The following is a 23,045-nucleotide window of genomic DNA, read 5'->3' as shown; positions in this document are numbered from 1 at the left end:
AAAAAGAAATACTATACAATAGAAGAGTATTTAAATGATTGTTTTTTAAAAAGTGACTAGTTTAATTTTAATTTTAATTCTTAGATTTAGTTTTTCATTTTTGTTAGCTAAGAAATGACAATGTCATCTGTTTCACCAGCTTTGCTGGAAATGTGAAATGTTTTATGACAATAAAGTGATATTATTATTATTATTATTATTACGTACGCGAGGGGGCAATCCCAAAACGACGAAGCATCTGAGACTATTGGCTACCGAAGGCGACGAAAATCCAAACATTACAAAGTCCGACGCTGGAGAGAAGACGGAACATGGTACCGCGAAAAAGTCTTGAAGCCTCAGTTTCGGAGGCATAATGATTGAGGATTTTTTTTTGTGTTCAGAGAAGAAATTTTTAGTTTCAAGAAGAGTTTTCGTTCTTTTACTCATAGGAAGATCTAAGTTTGTTTATGCAGGGATGTTGCATTAAAGAATTTTGTTCCTGAAGTAAGAGAATTTTTTTTTGTTGGTTTTTTTTCACCCCGAACTAAGAAGGGGGTGTAACGGTCAAATATTGAGAGTAGGACCGTTGCCGTTCGCAATTCAAATAGCGCGGGGTTGTAGTTCACCGAGCCGCCACGCACTGCACCAGCGTCGCGACCCCTAAATAAGCAGCACGGGACAAGGACTAATCACTTGAGCGCTGGGCGAATAGCTAGCGACATCTCTCCCTGGTAAGTGGAGTGGAGTACATCGCGAAACCTTAGGTCGAGGGCGGAATAGCCCGGTAATAACCAGTGGTGGAATAACCCTGGAAGCGTCGAATACTAGGGTTAGGCTGAGGGCGGAATAGCTCTCGGACCGCGTATATTGCGAGACGATAGGTCGAGGGCGGAATAGCCCGGTAAATAAGCCAGTGGTGAAATAACCCTGGTAGCGTCGAATACTAGGTGTTAGGCCGAGGGCGGAATAGCTCTTGGATCCGCGCATATACATCGCGAAACCGTAGGTCGAGGGCGGAATAGCCCGGTAATTAGCCAGTGGTGAAATAACGGTACTTCAGTATTAAATGGAGGCCACATTTTGTCAGCGCGCTGCGGCGGTTATGTTAGGTTGGGTTATCGTAAATATTATGTGTGTAGGACTTTCCTCGCTTCGTTATGAATCGAACGATACTTTCTATTATGATAACCCAACCTAACATAACCGCCGCAGCGCGCTGACAAAATGTGGCCTCCGTTTAATACTGAAGTACCGAAATAACTCTGGTGTCGTCGAATAGTAGGTGTTAGGCCAGGGCGATGAGAAAACCAAACATGGTTAGCGGGTTCCGGAGTTAGCCAATTCCGAAACCGAACAAGTTAGTGAGTTCCTCTCATCGACCAAATTTGAAGATAGGGCGTTTAACATGGGGTTAGCGAGTTCCAGAGTTAGCCAATTCCGCGGACCCGTTTTCGATACATGTTTATCACCTGCAAAAATTCATCATTACATTGTTTACTAGGGAAAAAGAATATTAACTATGCAAAAGTAATGTTTACTATCTTTTTTGGATTTTGCCGACATAAACAAACAAAGATTTGTTATTGTTTCGTCAACTATTTCAATTTAAAACAACCAAAACTGTACAACCAAAGGAAATATTAACTTTAAATTGAAGTCATCGACCTAAAAAATGCTGTTGTTGAGTTTTGTATTGTTCCTAACTGTAATAAATATCCAATGTCTGTTTTAATTGAGAAATAGTAGTTTACGCAACGATTGCGTTAAGTGAGTCTTTACGACACGAGTAGAAAATTTAAGGCACGAGCCTTGGCTCGTGCCTTAAAAACTTCTACGAGTGTCGTAAAGACTATTAACGCGAGTTGCGTACACTACTTTACCTACGACCGTTTTTTAATTACTATCAATCTGGATTTAATTACTAACAATCACTAATGATAACTTTTTAGAGAGGTTATGTTTTCGTGTATTGTCATTGCCACTGAAAGTGATGCAACTTGTTGTATAATCAGCTGATTTCCTGTAATTACGTGTTTGTTAAACTTCGTTAAATATTACATTGCAAGCAATGTACAAGCTGCAATGTACTAGCAATGTAGTAATGTGATTATTACATTGGCATTCTTACCATAAATAATATTGTATCAGGTACAATTCGGCAAATATTTCATTTTTTTTGGACGATAATTAAGAATACACGAGTATCAACATGAACAAGTCGGATCAACAATTAAATTGGTCAACTGATTAGCTGATCAGCTGATTAGTTGACGTTCGAAGCATTACAATTTTAATTCTTTTCTCTTAATACTTGAACCTCATTGGTCCGTTACCTGTGTGGATATGAGAAAACTATGCGGATATGAAATGAAACTATGCGGATATGAAAGTAAACAGCTGTAAAGTGAAACTTTTCAATTCTAAGAACTGGACTGAAATGGCTACTTTAAAAAACGGTCGTAGGTAAAATATTTTACACAACACTCCATTGTTTTAACTTACTAACTAACTTCACACGCAAGGATTTAGTCCAGAAAACAGCTGTTTGCTGCCAGCTTAATCAAATGGGGCTTCATTACTTACTACTGTTTTACGGACACAAACCAGCTGATTATATTTGGCAATGAGTGGTTATAAACAAAAATATAACCTACAGGTTATGAGTAGTGATTGTTGACTGTTTGTCTGTGGAAATGAGGGTTTGTACAGATGTTTTATTGTTAAGTTATCTTAGAGTAGTATGCCGTAAAATATCGTACGTCACTCGTCCAAAATGTGTTTACCTGACTCTTTGGTAATCCCGTACTCAACTTCGTCTTGCACGGAAATGACCACACTCGTCCGGTACCCACCTAAATCCAGGACTAGTAACGTAATATACTATAGTATTTGTAGTGTAGTGAAAAGTATCATTCAAAACACGAGTGAAAGTGGGTCTATTTATATTCTTGACCATTTAAAGTGCTCGATAAATCACACTTTAAACATATGGTCTCAATATGTAATATCTCACTTTCTACTCTTGTTATGAAGTATACTACTGTATTACCTTGTAATGACATTCTTAATGTAAACAAGCAGAACGGCAAAATTCTTATTTCACCATATTTCAGACAGCTGATCCGAACAAATTAAATATCATTTTTGCCCACCTATGTCTTAGGTTTGGTTTATTTATTCTAGATTGTGTCACTGATTATGGATTTAAGTAAGATTCCAAACCGTTTCTATATCAATCATGCTTTTTCCTTGATTTTTTAAAGTGTAGTGGGTCTTTTGATACATTTTTAAGGCAACAGCGGGAAAACTACAAGGTTTACATGTATTGAAATATTTTTATATTTTGTTAACAAATTAACAACTAACAATTAACAACAAAAAATAATTATGTTTGGATTAGGCTTTCAAATACATGGGACGTAACTTTTTTTTATCAATTATGCAAACATACCAAAATAAATAATGCTTCATTGTACATAGTATTTAGTTTTTATATATAGTAAAATTTGAGATTTTGCGATAATTAGTTCTAATTCTAACCATATAGAATAATTTTAAACATTAATCGAAGATTAAGCTGTTGACAAATTGAAACAAAATTGGTAGATATAATACGTCTAGTTACCTTTTGTAATTGTGATGCAAAATGTAGCACTAAAGTCAGTAAAGCAGTGTGCAGGTGCTCTGGGCATCGTGCAACTCAGCAGCTTTGGACATAGTGCAACTGCTACCTTTTTTAAGAGAGTAAAATGCGCTGTTCATTACGACCAATCTCATGACGTCCAGAGCTTGTAGAAAGACTATGTTCATTGCAGTTACTGTACTTTTGGACATGGTGAGCTTTGGACGTTGTGCAACAGTGAAATATTTTATATTGGATGTTGAGAAACAGCTCAAAAATTATATTTTGGACGTTGTGACACTGACTTACATCATTGGTCGTGGCACTTGGCATACGTCGTGCTACGCTCCCGTTGAATTGAGTTAAGCAAAAAAAAATTAACTAACATTTAGTGTAAAGAGTAACTTTTTGAAGTTTCAAAATGAACTGACCTCTATATCGAACGCTATGCATGTTTCTGGAGCTATCCATCTCTGGTATATCAGTTACCACATTCTTCTGACCATCAAAAATCATGATCGACTTGTGAGCTTGCTCCATATAAGCTGCAGTTAGTTTCAACAAACTCTCTTTCAGCCTTATTAATTTTACTGCTTCATTCTCGTGAGTTCTTTCTGTAACTGTAAAGTACAAACATTTCTTGTATGAGAATATTTTCAAGACAAGACATGTTAGCAGGGGCAAACTCTGCTATTTTTTCAATGCAAGTTTCATGTTATATGGAGATTTCTTCGTTACAACTAGTAGCCTAGACATATCTTAAATTTCATCAGGTAATTTCCTCTTCGCTAATTTGGTAAACCTTTGAAAAATCTTCGCAATTCAACCAAGGAAGGGCTTGTGATGATAAACCACAATCAACAGCTGAAGCAAATAAGGTTGATAGACCAGCTTTCTCATTATTTTAAGGTTTAGTGTTGGTTTCCATTAAAACCCAAGTTGAAACTATCTATAAAATAAAGAATCTAAATTGATTACTAATTTTCCTGTCAATTACTTGCTAAAATTCAATAGCTTCTCTTGTCACCGGTAATGTTAAACGTTGTCTGCATCTAGCGATTTTATTTTATCTGACAGTAATCATAGAGTAGCAAATGAAGTAAATGAGAGCCAAAAATGTGGATAACACTCAGATAATGGCCTCCATGTCCACACAAAGTTGTAATACGTAATGAAACAGCTGCGACCAGCTGTATGAAGCCAAAAAAGTAGATAAGCCTAATTTTCTTGAAAATTTAAGTTTGAAAGAGGAAAGAGGTTGTTTCACGTAAGGTTGTGATAAAAATCATCACTATCTCAATCAATGTTTATGTAGCGAGAAAAGTAGCTAAAATTCCGCTACAACTAATTAAAAATGTAGCTAGCTACAGCTAAAGCTACAAAATCTTAAAAGTAGCGTAGCTACAGCTAACGCTACAAAAAAAGTAGCGCGCCAATGTAGCGTCGCTACTTCCCAACACTCTCCATATATATTATGATAAGTGTTTATATGTCCAAGGAAACTATGTTGAAAAGTAGAGGAAAGACTTAGTTTTAAGATGTATGTAACAAAAATGTTGTTTCTATTTCTGTGTTTAATTTATATTTAAAAACGGAGGTTAGTTTCCAAACTGACCTCGTATATAGTTCACAAAAGCCATACACTACGAGTTACAAAGCTATATTTTAAATACAAAAGAATTCAAAACATCCTAATCCTTGATGTTTAAAGTAACAGTGACAGTGCAACCAAATCTGTTAAATTTAAGTCTAATACTCTGCCATATAACAAATCCATCTTTTGAAATGTAAATACAAAATAAGAATAGATCAAACTTACTCTCCAGCTGGGTTGCCTTTATTGATGATCGATTATCAACAATCTTTTCTTCTATTTGCCTCACTTCATTTGCATTGTCTTTTTTTGTGGCTTTAACTAAGTTTTTCTTTAGTTTGTTCTCTCTAGTTTCACATGCTCCAAGATGCTCTCTTAACTTGTCCACGCCCACTTCACCTTCCAAGATCATTTCAAACGAGTGTTTAAACTTATTTAATTGTTCTAGAAAGCATGAAAAGTAAAAGTTAGTTACTTAAACATTTTCAATAGTATTGATATGATACAGCAACAAACATTGTGAAACAAAAATAGGTACAAATAATTGTTTGTAGGTGATGTATGATTTAAAAAATTGTTTCTAGCATTCTATTAACGAAAAATTGAAAAAGGTACAGTAGGAGGAACAAACAAAAAATGCATGACAAAGGAAAAACTGTACAAGTTTAAACTTAAACTTAACTTAGATTTATTTGTAACAAAATTTAACCATGATGTGCATACTAGTGACGTGTCTGTACTTTAAGGCGATTCTCGATACTACTGGTTCATGGCAAATGTATTGGTACCGAGGTCCGAGAACCAACTTTAAGATTTTCACAGACTTACAAAAAGCCTGACAATGGGGTTTTTCATCCAGGCAGTGGGAAAAAAGCGGGAGTGACAATTGAGTATGGGGATTGAGGCAGAAAAAGAAGAGGTGGTAGATACATAAATCTGTGCCTGGGTGCCAGATTACTTTTCTGACATACTGTCATCATTTTCTGTGTGATTATGAGTTTTTAACTTGACACGGTGGTGTAAAATTAAAACCAAAGAATCACTGTTTTAGTGAATTAATCAAGTAAAGTTTTACTCCATAATGCAATAAGGTGCTATGGAGCTCAACTTCATATATGCAATGTCAATTTTTATGGATTAAAAATACTTGAAAGTAATTTATGAACGGAAGCCAAACCATAGGCTCTTGGTAGCGAATATTTAAAAACTTAATATCACAGTCCTAAATATAATTCACAAATCTTCTCCAGTCATCAAAATCCATGTACTGTTCCTGTCTATGTCACAAACACAAGCCTAAAGATATAAATCTAGCATATTTGAGTGTCTTATTTAAAAATACTACACCAAGTCATATTTTAAATGGATATGGAAAATACTCAATCATATACTTTACTTTTCTTTCTTTCTTTCTTTTAATACTTTCTTATTAAATGGCGACCATACAAACTAGGTATTTTAAGAAAAGTATGATTGGAGATGAATGTAGGATGAGTGGCGCGATCTTGTAGGCTAGTCTTGTTAGTGACTAAGGCCAACATTCCTTAGTCACAGCTGTTAATGAATAGCCCATACAGCTAATGGCAACTAAGGGACCTACAGTTTATAGTGGAATCGGAACCACAATTTTGCCTTGGTATATACGAATTGGTCTAATTATCAGGATAGTACTGCGGATAGTCGTAGTACTCACTCGTGCGGACGTTAATCCACACCAGGGAGTATCGCATATTGTAGTTATATAATAACTACAAGCTAAATATGACTGAAAATGTATTTATGTTGCTACTTCACTTTCATCAAGATAGAAGACTCATATGATTTCCTAATAGTACAGTAAAAATATGTTTTGACCCAAAAAAAAATAGCACAACCGGGGAATTTGGTACAGATGTTGGGTGTACCTTCCTTTTGAACATACTAAAAGTCCCCTAAAATTGAAGCTGTGCTACGGCCGCCATGTTGGAAAATGGCGGCATATTTCTGTATTTTTCGCTATAGTGACTTTATTATTAGAGATACAGGAAAAAGCTAAACGTACAAAATGTAGGTCATCTAAAAATACACATTTTTTGTATTTACAATTTTTTTTCTAAACACAACGGTTTTTGAGTTATTTGTTATTAAGTATATTTAGTTCTTTCTATTTATCAAAAATAGGTGAAACACATGGAAATTGACCGTTACTTTCAAGGATTATGATAATTTATCCTATTTAGTTAAATAGTGTGATACTATAAAATCTAAAAATTTAAGCTTATTTTATGAGTAAAACAACTCTGCCACAGCAAACTTGCAGACTCAGCAAATTTCCATTTGATTGGATGTTTTATTAAAAAATGTATATAAATAAAATTATGTTCAACAGGTACCTAGGTTTGCTGCTACAGGTAGGTTATTATAGTGTGATTTTTTAAGTAAAATATCAATACTGTACCTTACTATAAAATAACTAATTTTCCAAGTTTGATCAAAATATATCTATAAACAAGCAAACTGCATCAGTTAACTAATTCATAAGAATAGCATGGGAGTTTTAAATTTACAATAAACAAATTTGAATATACAAATTTTGGTTGTGTTTACTAAAAAGATGGCGATTATTCGTCACGATTAGAATATTAACCAAATGGGGTTTCAAAAGGAGATGGAGCCTGTTATTTAAGTAATATTAATTCGTACCAAGCACCGAAAATATTGTACGCAGTAAGGTAATCTACCATATTTTGTAAAGTACGCAATAGTCATATTAATATTTTATCTAAATTTTTTACCCATTTAATAGTTAACATTTTAGTATTTTGATGGCACCAACACACTAACTAACTATACTTGACATCCCATTGTAAATTTGGAAGGGTGTTTTTCGTGTCAAGTTCATGTTGGTGACTAATTAAGTATGGTATAGTTTAGTTTTATTTATCAAAAATCGGTGAAACCCATCGCAATCGACGGTTACTTTCAAGGTTTACGACAATTATTCATCCCACTTAGTTGATATCAGAGTAATAGTGGTAGTGCCATCAAAATATTAAAATGTTAATTTATTAAATGGGTAAAAATGAGTATAAAATATTAATATGACTATTGCGTAGTTTACAAAATATGGTTGATTTCCTCACTGCATACAATATTTCCGATACTTGGTACGAGTTAATATTACAGTACTTAAATTACTTGCTTCATATCCTTTTGAAAACCCCTTCGGTTAGTATTCGAATCGTGACGAATAATCGCCAAATTTTTAGTAAACACAACCAAAATTTGTATATTTAAATTTGTAAATTGTAAATCTTAAGCTACCATGCTATTATTATGAATTAGTTCACTGTTGCAGTTTGTTTGTTTATGGATTTATTATGATCAAACTTGGAAAATTAATTATTTTATACTAAGCTATTGATATTTTACAAAAAAAAACACACTATAATAACCTACCTGTAGCAGCAAACCTAGGTACCTGTTCAATCTAATTTTATTTAAATACAATTAATAAAACATCCAATCAAATGGAAATTTGCTGAGTCTGCAGGTTTGCTGTGGCAGAGTTGTTTTACTCATAAAATAAGCTTACATTTTTAGATTTTATAGTATCACACTATTTAACTAAATAGGATAAATTATCATAATCCTTTAAAGTAACTGTCAATTTCCATGTGTTTCACCTATTTTTGATAAATAGAAAAAACTAAATATACTTAATAACAAATAACTCAAAAACCGTTGGGTTTAGAGAAAGATGGTAAATACAAAAAATGTGTATTTTTAGATGACCTACATTTTGTACGTTTAGCTTTTTCCTGTATCTCTAATAATAAAGTCACTATAGCGAAAAATACATAAATTTGCCGCCATTTTCAAATATGGCGGCCGTAGCACAGCTTCAATTTTAGGGGACTTTTAGTATGTTCAAAAGGAAGGTACACCCAACATCTGTACCAAATTCCCCGGTTGTGTTAATTTTTTTTAGGTTTATGGAATTCTTCTCTTATTTTTACTGCACTATAAGTATCTTCACAGAGATGTAAGAAACACCTAGAGGATACATTCAATGGTATATCCCAATGGTGGCCTCCTTCAGTTTATCACCCTGTATATGTATCTCTAAATTGTATTAAAGTTTGACGAAGTTCTGATGTTCAGTTTATATTGTGCGAATTTTTAAACCCTAGATTGGTGTCTTCGGTCTGTGAGTCCGATAACGTAATATTTTTAAGTTCCTGCTCCCCCCTCTAGGTTGCAGGACTTGTCTCCTGCTACCTTCCTACCTCAACTCAGTATACCACCAGACGCGAGGGTGTAATTTTAAGGTTACAGATTCGTTTACAATTTTGTATACCGGTAATTCGGTCCCCTACACCGAAGACACCTAGGGAATGATTGGTCCAACAGACCAAAGACACCTAAAATGAATAATAGTAGGTACTATATATAATGTAATACTACCTATGAACAATAATGTAATGTAATACTTTTACTTTTATAATGCAAAATTATATAATTGTATCCTTTTACACAGTTTATATCTTGTATTTCCATAGTTACCTAATATTCAAAAACTAGGCTATTTATAAAATACGAAAACAGTCTCACCGTCCGAAGACACCAAAGGTGTAGGCTAATCAAAATCGTCATTACTCTATGAGTAAAATTAGGCATTATTTGAAGTCTCAGTCACACTTAAAAAATAGACAGAATTCTGATGGTTTGTGTTTGTTTACATAAACTAGTCCATAAACTTTCATAATATATCAGTGAAGGCCTTATTAATTTAAAAACAGTAATTAAAAAAAAGGTTTACTTTATCAACTTTTGATAGATGTATTCGTTTTTTCAAAAATATTTTACCAACACTGAGGGGGTTTCCCATAAACATGTAAACATATATGATATAGGAGTAATAATGTAACACAGTTTTATCTTTTATGATTATATGTAGTTAAATACATACAAAAAATTTCAAAAAATATCTAATATAACGGTCTCACAGACCAAAGACACTAAGAGACAATTCACGAGTACGGGGTTTCGTGTCCTGCGGTTATCGTTGATCTCGGCCAATTTTAACAGACAGCCAAAAAATGGGTTCATGACATATGGAGCGTTAGCCGAGATCAAGCTTAGCTGAGACCAAAGCCGTCGCTCAAGTGCAGGGATTTTACGGGGAACTTTCGTTATAAGGTTGGCAGCCACATGGGCTACCTGCCGGGCCTAAGTTGCCTAAGCTGCTCGCGGTTGACAAGTACCAAAACAATAGGATGACATGATTAATTATCATAATTATACATACAGGGTGTTTACTGCTATTGTATGAAAGGTTGTGAATAGGGATGGTCAAGTCTCGAAATTTCGGGAAATTTTCGGGAAATTTTAAATCTCGTTACACGAGACGAGATTTCTTTTTGGCCGAGATTTTTATCGAGACGAGAATAAAAAAAAATTTAAAAAATTAAAAACGCCTGCAGAAAGTCAATGCAATACCCGCAATACAGGAGCGTGTTGTAGTTGCGTTTCCTTTGCGAAGGCGTTCTTATTAACTAATTCTTTAAATGTAAATATTACTTTAATTATTTTAATAATATTACTTTAATAACATTTGAGAAGTTTTGTTAAGTGTAAGCAGTGTGAGGAATGTTTTATTACTATAAATACCCCCGCCGCAGCAAACCTGCAGACTAAGCGAATTTCCATTTGACTGATTGGATTTACACTGAAATGTCTACCTACTTAAAAATATAACATTTATTCTTGATTTAAATAGAATTAGTTTAACAAGTACTTAGGTTTGCTGCATCAGGGAGGGTAAAACAGTTTTTTTTTTTGTAAAATGTGAATAGTTAGTAAGAAATAAAAACATTTTCCAAATTTGATCAAAATATGTTCACAAACAAGCAAACTACAACAGTTTGCTTATTCTCCATAAGAATAACATGGGAATTTTAAATTTACAATTTTTTGGAATTTTCTCCGTAACCATTAGGCGCATAATAACGCTTCAATATACTAAATTATTTGTTTTTTTAAGCTCTACAAAATGGTTTGGAAAGAAATTGCCTAATTTTATGTTTTTTGGGTCAAAACTGGGAAAACCCTATTTTTACCCCATAAAACCCCCCGTAAACCCCCGTTCCCATGGTCCGATCATGCTGGATCGCGAACTTGTTCGAATAAACGTACTTTTACACGTTTGTACCAAATTTCATCAAAATCGGATCATTTTTGCTCGAGTTATCGTGCTGACGGACACATATATATATATATATAAATATATAAATATATATATATATATGAATTTGAACGGATGGTGTTTTTGGCCTCTAGGGACCTCAAAACGAAAAAAAAAATCGGTCCCGCGTCCAGGTCTTACCATGAGTACTACGGTAATAGCTTATTCCCTATATGGGAAATTCGCTAAAAGTCAAAAAAAGTAATTATTTTATAAAAATTAATATTGCTTTTATTTTATGATTTATTTTATTTTAGGATAAGTTGAACTCTATCCTAACTGATATCACTATGTTTCCTAATCGTAGGCATTTTTAATAAGTTAGGCGTGATTAATAAAAAAATGTTATGCTGATGTTTTTTAATTAAAGATTGTAAATATTCTTGCCTATTATCATTATTTTTGTATTTAAACAGTCATCTAACAATGTTACAAAATCAGGTAAAAATTTTGAACGTGCATTTCCCGTTGTGTATGAGAAGGGAAATCCCGTCTCGATCTCGTCTCGAAATTTTATGAGAAATAAAAAATCTCGTCTCGTCTCGTCTCGAACTAAAAATCCAATCTCGTCCATCCCTAGTTGTGAACTTGCACTTAAATTCATTTTATACTAAAGTTTAAAATTACTGGCTTAGTCATTGAATTATGAAATGAATAACATTTTTCACTGACATGTCATTGAATCGGGAAAAAACAATCATGTTTTTAATAAAATTTATTAAAACAAATCTTGGTAATGTTTGCGAAATAAATTTAGATCACCAATTATGTTCAAATATATACTTATCAGGTTTGCAGTTTTATTCTAACATTTCAAATATTTCATAAATGAAATGAAATACGTGAAATGAAATATGTTTATTTATCCCAATATTATACAGAAAGATAAAGATAAATAAAAACAGACAGCAAGATTAACTACAGTAGTACAACTATAATTGTCAGATAAATCTGCCGTACTTATGGGTTAGGCCTACATGGGCAGGTGCCCGTGGGGGTTATGGGGGTGCGGTAGCCTGGTTGTTATCACTCTGCGAAATTTTAAGGGCAAAAACTGAATATGGGAGATTTTTTTTCTTAATTATTTAAAAGAAAACTGAAATGCAGTTGAGAATGTCGGCGACGACAATTAAAGCCAGTTCAATAAAAAAAAGACATTTGGAGGGTGAGGGGGTCTAAGGGTCAAGGATTTTTAGTCAGAGTCAAGTAGTATGGTTTGGTCTAAACAAAGTCTCATCCTCTTCTTTGGTAATGGAGTGCAGTAAAACAAGAATATGACTCTTGAATTTCTGTAATGGGGTTAAACTAAAAACGTGTTGAATATCATATTTTTGAATTAAATTTCGACAGAGGATCTGAGCAACATAAAAACAGTTGGTAGTTAGAACTGATTTATGTACCGGTAGCTGAGGAACAGATATTCTAACATTGTGGGAGTATCTTGTGAAGTGCTGATATCTGACTGCTGTAAGAATCGTGTATGAGTTTTTGAATGTGTGATTAAGAAGGAACTGGATGAAAAGATGTCTGACCGGTAGTATTCCCGTCTCACAGAATAGAGCATCAGTGGAGTACCTTTTATTTTTTTCTAAAAGCAACTTTCAAAATTGATTTTTGAATTAGATTCAAGGGTTCCAAGGTGGTGTGATAACATGCTCCCCAGCAAATAATTCCAAATGAAATCAAGGATTGCACATAAGCAAAATAAGCTCGCTTTACGTCATCCTCGTCTAAAATTTCACTAAATTGGTTAAAAGCATGGATATATTTACGAATCTTTTTCTTCAAGAAATCTACATGCTCTGTACCATTTCATTCGGTAGTCAAAATAAACACCGAAATATTTATAATAATCTACCCTTTCAATGTACTCACAATTACATGATAAACTGTTATGGTTGCCGCAGCAATGAACCTTCAAATTGTCTAGACTATAATCAGTGCTGATACTGAGTGATATCGGAAGGAATTTAGTCTTGGTTACATTAAGTGAGAGCACATTTTGATCTAAGCATTTCTTTAAAATTTAGAGGTCACCAAGAGCTTTGGACCTGACATCCTCCCATGAACAACCCTTTATCAAAACTAAAGTGTCGTCGGCAAATAAAAACAGTTCACCATTTAGGTTGAGTTTAGAAATGTTGTTTGTATGGATTAGAAAAAGTATAGGTCCCAGAGTTCTTCCTTGAATAACCCCATACTCAATTGAATTTGCATCACTATTCACACCACAGATGGAAACCACTTGATGTCTGTCAGATGAATAGTTTTTGAACCACGTGAGAGCAGTGCCTCTGACACCGATCTGTTCCAATTTTGTTAGCAATAAATTTCTGTCAATTGAGTCGAATGTTTTTTTTTAGATCTACAAATATTAAGATGGATCGATTGTTATTAATCATTGAATTATTTAGGCATATAGATTTACAAACTTCAAAAAGTGCATCAGAGATGTTTTAATCTTTTCTGAACCCAAATTGTGAATTAGATAGTATATTGTTACTTTGAAGGTACTCCAGTAGCTGTTCCTTAACAATACGCTCCAAAACCTTGGAAAATAAGCTTAACAATGAGATTAGCCTCAAATTGTTTTTATCTTTTGGATCACCTGATTTGAATAAAGGAATAACTTTTACTGTTTTAAATTGAGCCGGGAATATACCAGTCAGCAGAGATAAATTGATAAGGTGTAGCAGCGGAATGTAAATTATGAGTGTGTTTTGTTTGAGTAAATCAGCCGAGACCTCGTCCAGACCGGGAGCTAAGCCACCACGCAGCCCAGAGATATGTCGTAGTACGTCTTGTGCAGAAACAGTTTTCAATGTGAAAGTAGAGTCCAGTCTGTAGTAGTCAGAGTCAACAACCACCGGGGTCCCGCCCGCATCTATCTGATTTGATCAATTTTCTCCAACAGAAGCAAAGAAGTTGTTAAAATCATCTGCATTCACATGTTTTGTGGCTTGCGTATGATCAGACTTGTTAGGAATGAACTTTTCAATTGGAAATGAGTTTTTATTAGGTACATGATCTGCCAGCAATATTATTGATCAGTCCCCAAAATAATTTGGAATTTTGACTGTACTGGTTGAGTCTTTCCCTGTAAAAATCTCTTTTGGCTCTTTTTAATGGACTGCTTAGGTTTTATCTGTAATTCCGGTAATAAGTTTGTAGATTATCATTAAATGGTTGACGGTGTGCAGCTTTATTTAATTTGTCTCTAGTACGTATTGATTTGACCAAACTGTCTGTAATCCACGGTTTAATTCTCTTACGTCTAGATGATCTTGTAGTTATTGGGGTTTTTTTTTATCGCAAATTCAAGGTTTTTGTAAAAGAGTTCGGAGCACAGATTGACATGTAGACAGTTTAGGACAAGTCCCCAGTCGGTCTGAGAGAGATTTTGAGTGAGTAGGGTGTGATCAAGGTAAGTTTGAGAAGGTCCAGTTGCAGTGTGAATGTTGAATGTTTGTGTGTGAGTGTATGCAGTGTCATGTATAGTGAGGGCGGTGGCATAGTGGTCGGTGAGGCTAGTGTGCAGTACAGCAGCGCGCACAGCAGTCATGTCACAGTACCGTACAAATATGTGATCAATGCAGGAGGCAGTGTCCTGTGTAACTCTAGTCGGTCTGTCCACACACTGTACAAGGCCGGAGCCAAGTAAACTGTTTAAGTAGAGGTCAATTAGTATATCCTTGCTCAAAAGATTTAAATTCATGTCACCCATAAAAATGCACATTTTGTTTTTATCTATGTTCTGATTGATAGTAAGTCTCAAGTTCACTAGTGAATTGTACTGGATTGCTGTCTAATGTTCTGTAAAGTGCAAGTAAATTGAAGTTCTTGTTGCAGTACACAAAGTCTCCAGTAATAATCCATGAACGTCCCCCAGAGTGAATTGTCGTGCAGTCGCTGATAGAGGTTTGTTAGTAAACACAATGATACCGTACCATCATTGCGGTTACGTTGAGTGGTAGTCAAGTGAGTGTCAAACCCGTCGATGTACGCCCCCACCTCTCCCCTGCCAAGCCAGCACTCAGAAAAAATTATAACGTCTAGACTGGTATTAAAGGAATCTAAGTAAACTAAAAACTCATCCAAATTTTTGGAAAAGCTACTAATGTTATTGTGAAATATTTTCAGGCTCTTTAAATGAGAATTAACAAAGTTAATGTATTGATCTGTGGAATGTAGCTCAAGACAATGGAAGTCGCCGTCATCATCACAGTTATTAGAAAATTGCATCGGCCTAGCCCCAGTCACCTGCTCAGTCAACCGTTGAGACAACTATGACAAGATTACTGTTCTTTTCAAAGATTTATGATTATCTCTTATGTATCAGTAATTTGTATAAAAAACTAAATTTGGGGGAACAACTGTCTATTATAGGATTTGGGATGCCCTCATATGTAAAATATAATAATATAAAACGTAAATGTGTTTGTTTGAAAGTGATTGCAATATAGGTGACGTATATATATATTTTTTTATATTTTGAAACAAATAAATATTGAACATTAGTAATAGGCTAATAGGCCCAGTTTATTAAAGGTCAAAGAAATGTTTAAAAATAAACTTGTACTGTATAATGGTAATGTTTTAGCATTATTGAGACTTGTGGTTTTAATAACGAAGGAATACCACAGCACTACAACACATTAAAGCATTATTGATTTACGAAAATACCCTTTCAACTGGTGCCGATATGCATGCTAAACAGAAAATATCCAAAATCAGACCAAGATTTTGAACCAGAGAACTTATTTTATCTAAGAAGCGTTTAAGAACTAGCACCCAAAATGACTGCTACTGTATTATACCTGCCCAGTAAGCAACAGTTAACCTACCTAAGTACACTACCCAACTAACGTTACCCGTTGCCGTCCCGTCACTGTTACCGTCTGAAGAATTGTTCTCAGTGTTCTCATTTTTTTTCTACGCCAGTGGCAGTCACAAGGGGTCAACGTGAGGAGAAAGGTTATGTGCAATGTTTTTGCGGCTGTGCCGGGAATTAAATCCGTCCCTTCCGCATCTAAGTCTGAGACACTAACATTTTGTTGTTTTTCGTGGCTAGCAACACACCAAATGGGTTATTCTTAAATATGATATTATTAGGTGCTCTAAATATGTATTCTATTTAATATTGAAAGTTTTAAAATTTGCAATGGTTATCATTGAATTACATTACCGTGTACTGTAATTGCGAATTCCTAACACTGAACTCAGATTTAAATTAATATTCAACTACCTTTCAAGCTTTGACTATTAATACAACTTCTTCTTTACCCAATACGGTACCTAAATTCAAGTTTTCAATCATCAATGTTAAAACGAATGATAACATTAAATGCCGAAAAATTCAATAAAGAAGAAGATTGCGGCCGAACGACGAACGCCAGCATCGGACGCTGTCGTTGCCGTATGTTGCTGAAAGCGTCCGTCGTCTGCCAATCTTCCCTACTTTTCATTACGTAAGTACAAAAAATAGTCAGACTCGAACGATCCCAAGTTTTAGGTTAGAGTTTGTAATTAGACCTTTCGTTCGCCACAAGTGTAAAGACTACAATGAATTTGGTAGAACGATTTGCAATAAACATTTTTAAGTTCCCCTGGTATAACTTAATAGTTTTTTATCTATACAAAAAAATATTTTGGGGACCGCCCTTGTTACTCCGTGTTTTTCTAACCAAACTAGGGCCTAATTAAGTACTTTTCTGTAGAGCTCTAAACTCGAATGTTTAAACTTTTTCCCCGAGTAAGTTAGTTGTCAGTAAACTAGGTTCACCAACAAACTTGTGTTGCGACATGGGGAGATCTTAGATTTGAACTAAATACTCCCTCCGTCAAACACAAGTTTTGTTGGAGGCCTTAATTTACAAAAAACCCATGTACAAACCAAATAACTTAGTTTTAAAAATAGCTTAAACCATAGGTAGGCCTACCTACTAATTCTTAAAACGTAAAGAACAACTGAAATTCTTGCTTACCCACAAAATCACACTGTATTTCAGTCCATAGTTGATTTAGTTCAAAAAGATATGAAAAAGATTCTCTGATCGCCTCATTCCTTTCTCTACTTGCCCATTTAAATAAATCTTTCCAAACAGTTTCTTGAGCATCAGTAAAGTGCTTTGCAGCTGATCGGAATTCTTTTAAATCTGACACAATCAAGTTTAATTCACTGTGGCCACAACTTAATGATTTCAGACGTACACTGCTCCTGAGGAAATAAAAAATGAGTACAAGGAAGAGTAACTTATAGGCTACGGTAACAATAACTTAATTTTTTAATTCATTGCATTGAAAAAATAATTACATAGGCCTATGCCTATTCACATTCAGCGTTAAACTCAGCACAATTTTAAATAGGCCTAAGTTAACTTACCTTAAGCTAAAATTGGAATTTGATAGGCTAATTTACCCTACCTATACAGTATGACGATGTTTTGCAATAACTTATGTAGGCTTCTCGTTTAAGGCAATAACCAAAGTTATGAAGTTTCTGTAATATATTTGACGCAATTTTCAATCTTAACGATTTGTAAATAAAGATCTCTCTCTCTCTCTCTCTATGAATGCTTTGCAATCGGATTGTGGTGTGACTAAGTGATGGATTGCCTAAGTTAACTTAACTTAGGTTAAAGGTTATTTTTCTAAGCAATTAACTAGGTCTATTGAAACAAATTAATTTAGGCTTACGAGAATTTTTAATCATTTTTTGATTCATTAAATCATAACTTACCTTCTCAATGCTTTTGATGCTTTGTTCATCTTAATTCAACAAGTTTGTAAAATAAAGACAAGAAGGCTAGGCCTATGAAAAAGGAACTTATGACTGAAAACGAAAACCTTTTTCATGTACCCTTCGCCAATAGGTTAGGTGCGCTCTGTGTTGTTAAGGTGTGTTTGTTTGTGTTTTTTAGTGCTAGGGTGGAGGTGAAAGGTGAAGTACAGTGCGAACTGCGATTGCCAAGGGAACAGTCAGTTGAAGTTTGAAGTTGAACACTGAACAGTTAACAGTTCAACTAGCCAGAGCCAGACTAGCTGCTACTGCTATAGTATAGCAGCACTATAGTATAGTATAGTAGTTATTTATAGTACTAGTCAGTCAGCAGTGAGCAGACAGCAGCAGAGTCAGTCCCCAGTCGCCTGCCATCGCCACTAGGTGCGCTTTCGCTTTGACGTTCGCAACAGTTCGTCTAATTGCCACTAGGTGTCGGGAGTTGAATTTCCAGTTATAACCATACCGTCGTTTAATTTATATATCTATATTATTAATTCTATAAGGGGCAATAAAAAACTGAACATTTCCCAAACAAATAAACCCAACATAGATTTAAAAAAATCACGTTTTTTCAATTTAAACCAGTGTTAGTATGCTGGAAACGCGTTTTTACTTGCAGACACTCGCAGCGAATTTAGAGAGGCTGGTACATGACCTCACCGATTTGCTTCAACCCTGATCGAATTTCATTGGTGATGTGGAAACACTAAAAAACCAATTTTTAAAAAGCCGAAAGTCGTGTCTCTTACCTGAGACCGATGATTGGCTTATAATTCTCAATAGTCTCAACCCTCTAGTAGAGATTCCACCTCGTTGAGGCGTTTATACACTAAAGGGGGCAAAAATTACCCTAGATCTACTTTGAGCTACCCTAAAAATTACCCTCAATAAATGTTAATGGTTGTGTTAAAATGCTAAATAACCTTGTTAAAATAATATAAATCTTCAAAAAGGTTGTACAGTACTTAGCATAATAAGGTTTCAATATTAATCAATATGTAAAAATATACTCGATTCTCAAAAACTACACGAAAAAAGTACAAAATGTTCGTATTCAGCTCTATGTATATGAAAAATATCGAACCAAGAATTATTAATTATTGTATTAACCAATTACTACTCTTTACGATAATCACTTCATGATACAGCACGGAACTATTACAGCGTTAATCAATACATACAGTAATTTTTAGACACAATCGGTAAAATAATCCTCGTGTGTAATTCAACTCAACCATATAATTAAATAGCAAGAAAGAAGTAATGAATATTTTATTTTATTATATCGTGTTATGGAATCGAACACAATACAATCTAATTCACAATACAGTTTTGATAACGATGAGATCAATGATTATGAAAATCATAGCAAATCGATTTAAACCGGTTGAGTCGCATATCACGGGTTTGCTATGATATGTAATGTATATTTTTTCTCAAATTTTGAAGTTTTTTCATGTTTCTAGTAAAATTTCTATTGTTTTGCTATCTAAATTTTAGTTTTACCCTAAATCTACCATTACTCTACACGTTACCCTAAGACTAAATTACCCTAAAAAAGGTAACTAACCTAAAAGAAGCAACACTGGCAAGTGTCAGTTTCAGTTACAGTATTATTATAGCTCAGTCAGTGATGGGTGTCGCACACATTGACGTTCGCAACAGGTCGTCTAACTGATGTGATTGTCTCCAGAGTTGAATTTCGAATTTCCAGTTTTAACCCACCGTCGAACCTTTTCCAAACAAATAAACCTGACAAAGATTTTTAAAAAATAACGTTTTTTTATTTAAAGCAGTGTTAGTATACTGAGTATATATATATATTTTTATTTTCGTACAAAAAAAAAAAAACACGGGCCAACTTAAATACGCTCAAAGCCAAAGGTGGACTAGGAACTGGCGGCGACGGAAAACAACGCCGTATCGTAATAACCACGTAAATTAACTTGTCTAAAGACAAAATTAGGTAGGCCTAGTAGTAATTTAGTGATCATATACAAATTATGTTTTCCAGATGAGGTAGGCCTCAGTTACTCATGTAGCACACTCGCACTACCACACAAGCACAAGCGTATGGACTATAAATGTAATTGTAGTTATCTAAAAATGTAGACTTCGGCGAAGGCCTTCTCATACGCTATAACATTGAATTTTTGTACTCATACAAATAAAATTACCCAGTCCGGTAGGCCTACTTATTTACGATGCCCCTAGTCGGCCTAGTCCTGTCCTACCCTAGTTAAAAAATGGGCTGCGTCTCGAAAGCCACGAATGTTTATGGCTATAAGCTGGGGAACGAAAGCCACGACAATTAGTGAAGGGTCGAAAAGGTTTTAATCCTGGGGCCGTAAGCCACGACTGCTGTCAGGTCAGGGTGGCAGCTCACAGGGAGAACGGGAAATTTAAGCTCCCTCATATTTGTGCGTCGCAAGCAAATTCGTCGGTCCGATCTAAATCCACCGTGCTATAAAGGTTAAATAGACCTTTGAACTCTACTGCTGTTTTTTTATTCTACTGTCTGGTTATCGTTAGTGTACTGTAGTTGTTTACTCATACAAATGCAATAATTAATTTCAAGCAAATAATAACTCGGGATAAGCTATTATCGTAGGTAGCACGGTAAAACCTAAACCCTAAACAGTTTAACTTTTTCGATTTTATGTTCTCAGAGGCCAAATTTGTATTAAATCTACTTATTTATTCAACAAAATTGGTTATTAATGTGTGACGGACGATTACTGAAGGGAACTAAGGAAGAATTAACCACCAGGATCATCGGACTGATCACTTTGAAAATATCTTAAAATCATGTTTGTTGCTAGAATACTATTCCAGATGTATAACTTAGGAAACGTGTAAAACGTTTAAACATAATTTTTAAATAGTAGGCTACAGTTAGTTCCACCAAAACTGTATTGAAAAGTTATATACAAATATAAGTTACATAAACACCGTGCATGATGTTTTATTATGGTACTTATAACCCCCAGAGGCCTAAACAGTTGCAGGCTCTCCTCTAATTCCAGTAAAAGGTGTTATATTCTTGAGGTGTTATTAAAAACGGTGTTATTAAAACTTGAAGCATATAGGAAAACATTTAACAAAAAATTGATAAATTATTATACAGAACAAGAAACAATTCATTTGACTTAATTAGCAATTTTTTACAGTCAAACAATAACACATCAGACATAAAAGACAAATCTGGCATATACATATTAAACTGCAGTTCCTTGTCTATACAGACCAAACAGGACGAAATTTTCAAATCAGGTACAAAGAACATATTCAAGCAATAAATCAAACAACAGAACAACACAAAACTCTACATTTGTAGAACACATACTTTCTACAGACCATACATATAAAAAATTATAACAAAAACATTAACATAATATACATTATTAACAAAGGGACCAAAATGAACATAAAATAAAGTGTCCACATATATACACACTACTAATAAGATAGAGACAAGATTACACACACAAACCACTAATCCTATATAAAATTATTAGTGTTACAAAAACCAACAACTAAACATTCAAACACATGCTAACAAAATTAACAGCTGTATTTAAACATAACATAATATTTTTAATTGAATTAGGTTAACACTTGAAGATGACATTATATAGTCGAAACATGTTGTGTAATTTTTAATAAAAAAGGAGAAAATACCCCCACCACAGCAAACCTGCCGACTAAGCGAATTTCCATTCGTCCGAATTGGTTATCAATCAAATCTATTAAAATAACATTAGGTTTGACGAGTACCTAGGTTTGCTGCTACAAGAAAACTAATAAAGTGTGGGTTTTTAGTAAAATATTAATAGCTTGGTATAAAAAAATTTGATAGATAAAAATATATCCTTAAACAGGCAAACTACAACATTTTACAATATTCTCCATAATAATAACATTAGAATTTGAAATTTACAATTTTTTTACTTTCTCCCCCTATACCATAGTACGGTATATGGAGAAAGTATTGTTTTCGTCAAAATTTTCGAGTTTGAGTTTTGAGTGGATATATTCGTTTTGGGTCCCCCTGGACCCAAAAAAATGGTTTTTGAAGTGATGTCTGTGTGTGTGTGTGTGTGAGTGTGTGTGTGTGTGTGATCTTGCCACCTTTCAAAACAGGAATTCCTTAAATATTGCTTAAAGTAAAAGAAAAAAACTTAAAGTAAAAGAAAAAGTATCACATTATCAATTTGTACAGTATTACGTTTATGAATGCTATAAAAAAATCGACTACACTAATTTTACCTAATTGAATTAATTATGAATATATTTAGGGGCAATGAGTATACCACCAATTTTTTTTATTGTTTTTATAACTTTTCACTAATTAAATGTTGTATCAAAAAACTGCACACCAGTAGGCCTACTCAGAATTCTTAATATGTATGAACAGATTTTTTCTATAGATTTTTAACTATTGAAATTCGGATTATTATGGTTTACCTACACAGTATTTTACATGTCCAAACAGTTACCAACATTTTAAGTTATCCGATAAATTATATCAGATATTTTTGCATCACTAAAAGTAAATGTCAATGTTTAAGCACAAATACAAGGTTTTAACGATGTTACTGGGTTTGGAAACTTAGGGTTTGTAAGCTATTATTATCTATAATAAATTTTTTATGACCAGTTATTTTATATAATATTATTTATAGACAAACTGGACAAGACCAGAGCTAAGTAAACTATTTAAATTTCAAGTAATTAAGTAGGTTCATGTCCAAAAGGTTTAATTTACCGGAAAAATACCATTAATTCTGTATAGTACATAAATCAAAATTCTTTTTGTAGTTACGAAGTCCAAAGTCCA

At 34.0% G+C, this 23,045-nt stretch overlaps 1 protein-coding gene across 2 annotated transcripts in view; it reads right to left on the bottom strand.

Annotated features, from left to right (window-relative positions):
- The window catches only part of LOC128997723 (uncharacterized), a 30,930-nt gene extending 12,455 nt beyond the window's left edge, over nucleotides 1–18,475 (bottom strand). The window contains exons 1-4 of one of the 2 annotated variants that reach the window (XM_054423361.1): nucleotides 18,164–18,475; nucleotides 17,409–17,641; nucleotides 5,424–5,642; nucleotides 4,036–4,224 (exon numbers count right to left, since the gene is read on the bottom strand). In XM_054423361.1, coding sequence (XP_054279336.1) covers nucleotides 4,036–4,224; nucleotides 5,424–5,642; nucleotides 17,409–17,641; nucleotides 18,164–18,192 — 670 coding nt within the window. In that variant the 5' untranslated portion in view covers nucleotides 18,193–18,475. The remainder of the gene's footprint in view (nucleotides 1–4,035; nucleotides 4,225–5,423; nucleotides 5,643–17,408; nucleotides 17,642–18,163) is intronic. The other variant, XM_054423362.1, reaches the window with a different exon arrangement.
- Between the last annotated feature and the right edge of the window lie 4,570 nt (nucleotides 18,476–23,045).

The sequence above is a fragment of the Macrosteles quadrilineatus genome, unplaced genomic scaffold, assembly GCF_028750875.1.
Source record: "Macrosteles quadrilineatus isolate MER2022 unplaced genomic scaffold, UCM_ALF_1.0 Scaffold_7__1_contigs__length_78375512, whole genome shotgun sequence".
In the NCBI taxonomy this organism is placed as follows: domain Eukaryota; kingdom Metazoa; phylum Arthropoda; class Insecta; order Hemiptera; family Cicadellidae; genus Macrosteles; species Macrosteles quadrilineatus.
The sequence above is the reverse complement of the archived record's forward strand: the minus strand, read 5'-3'. Positions and strand labels throughout refer to the sequence as shown.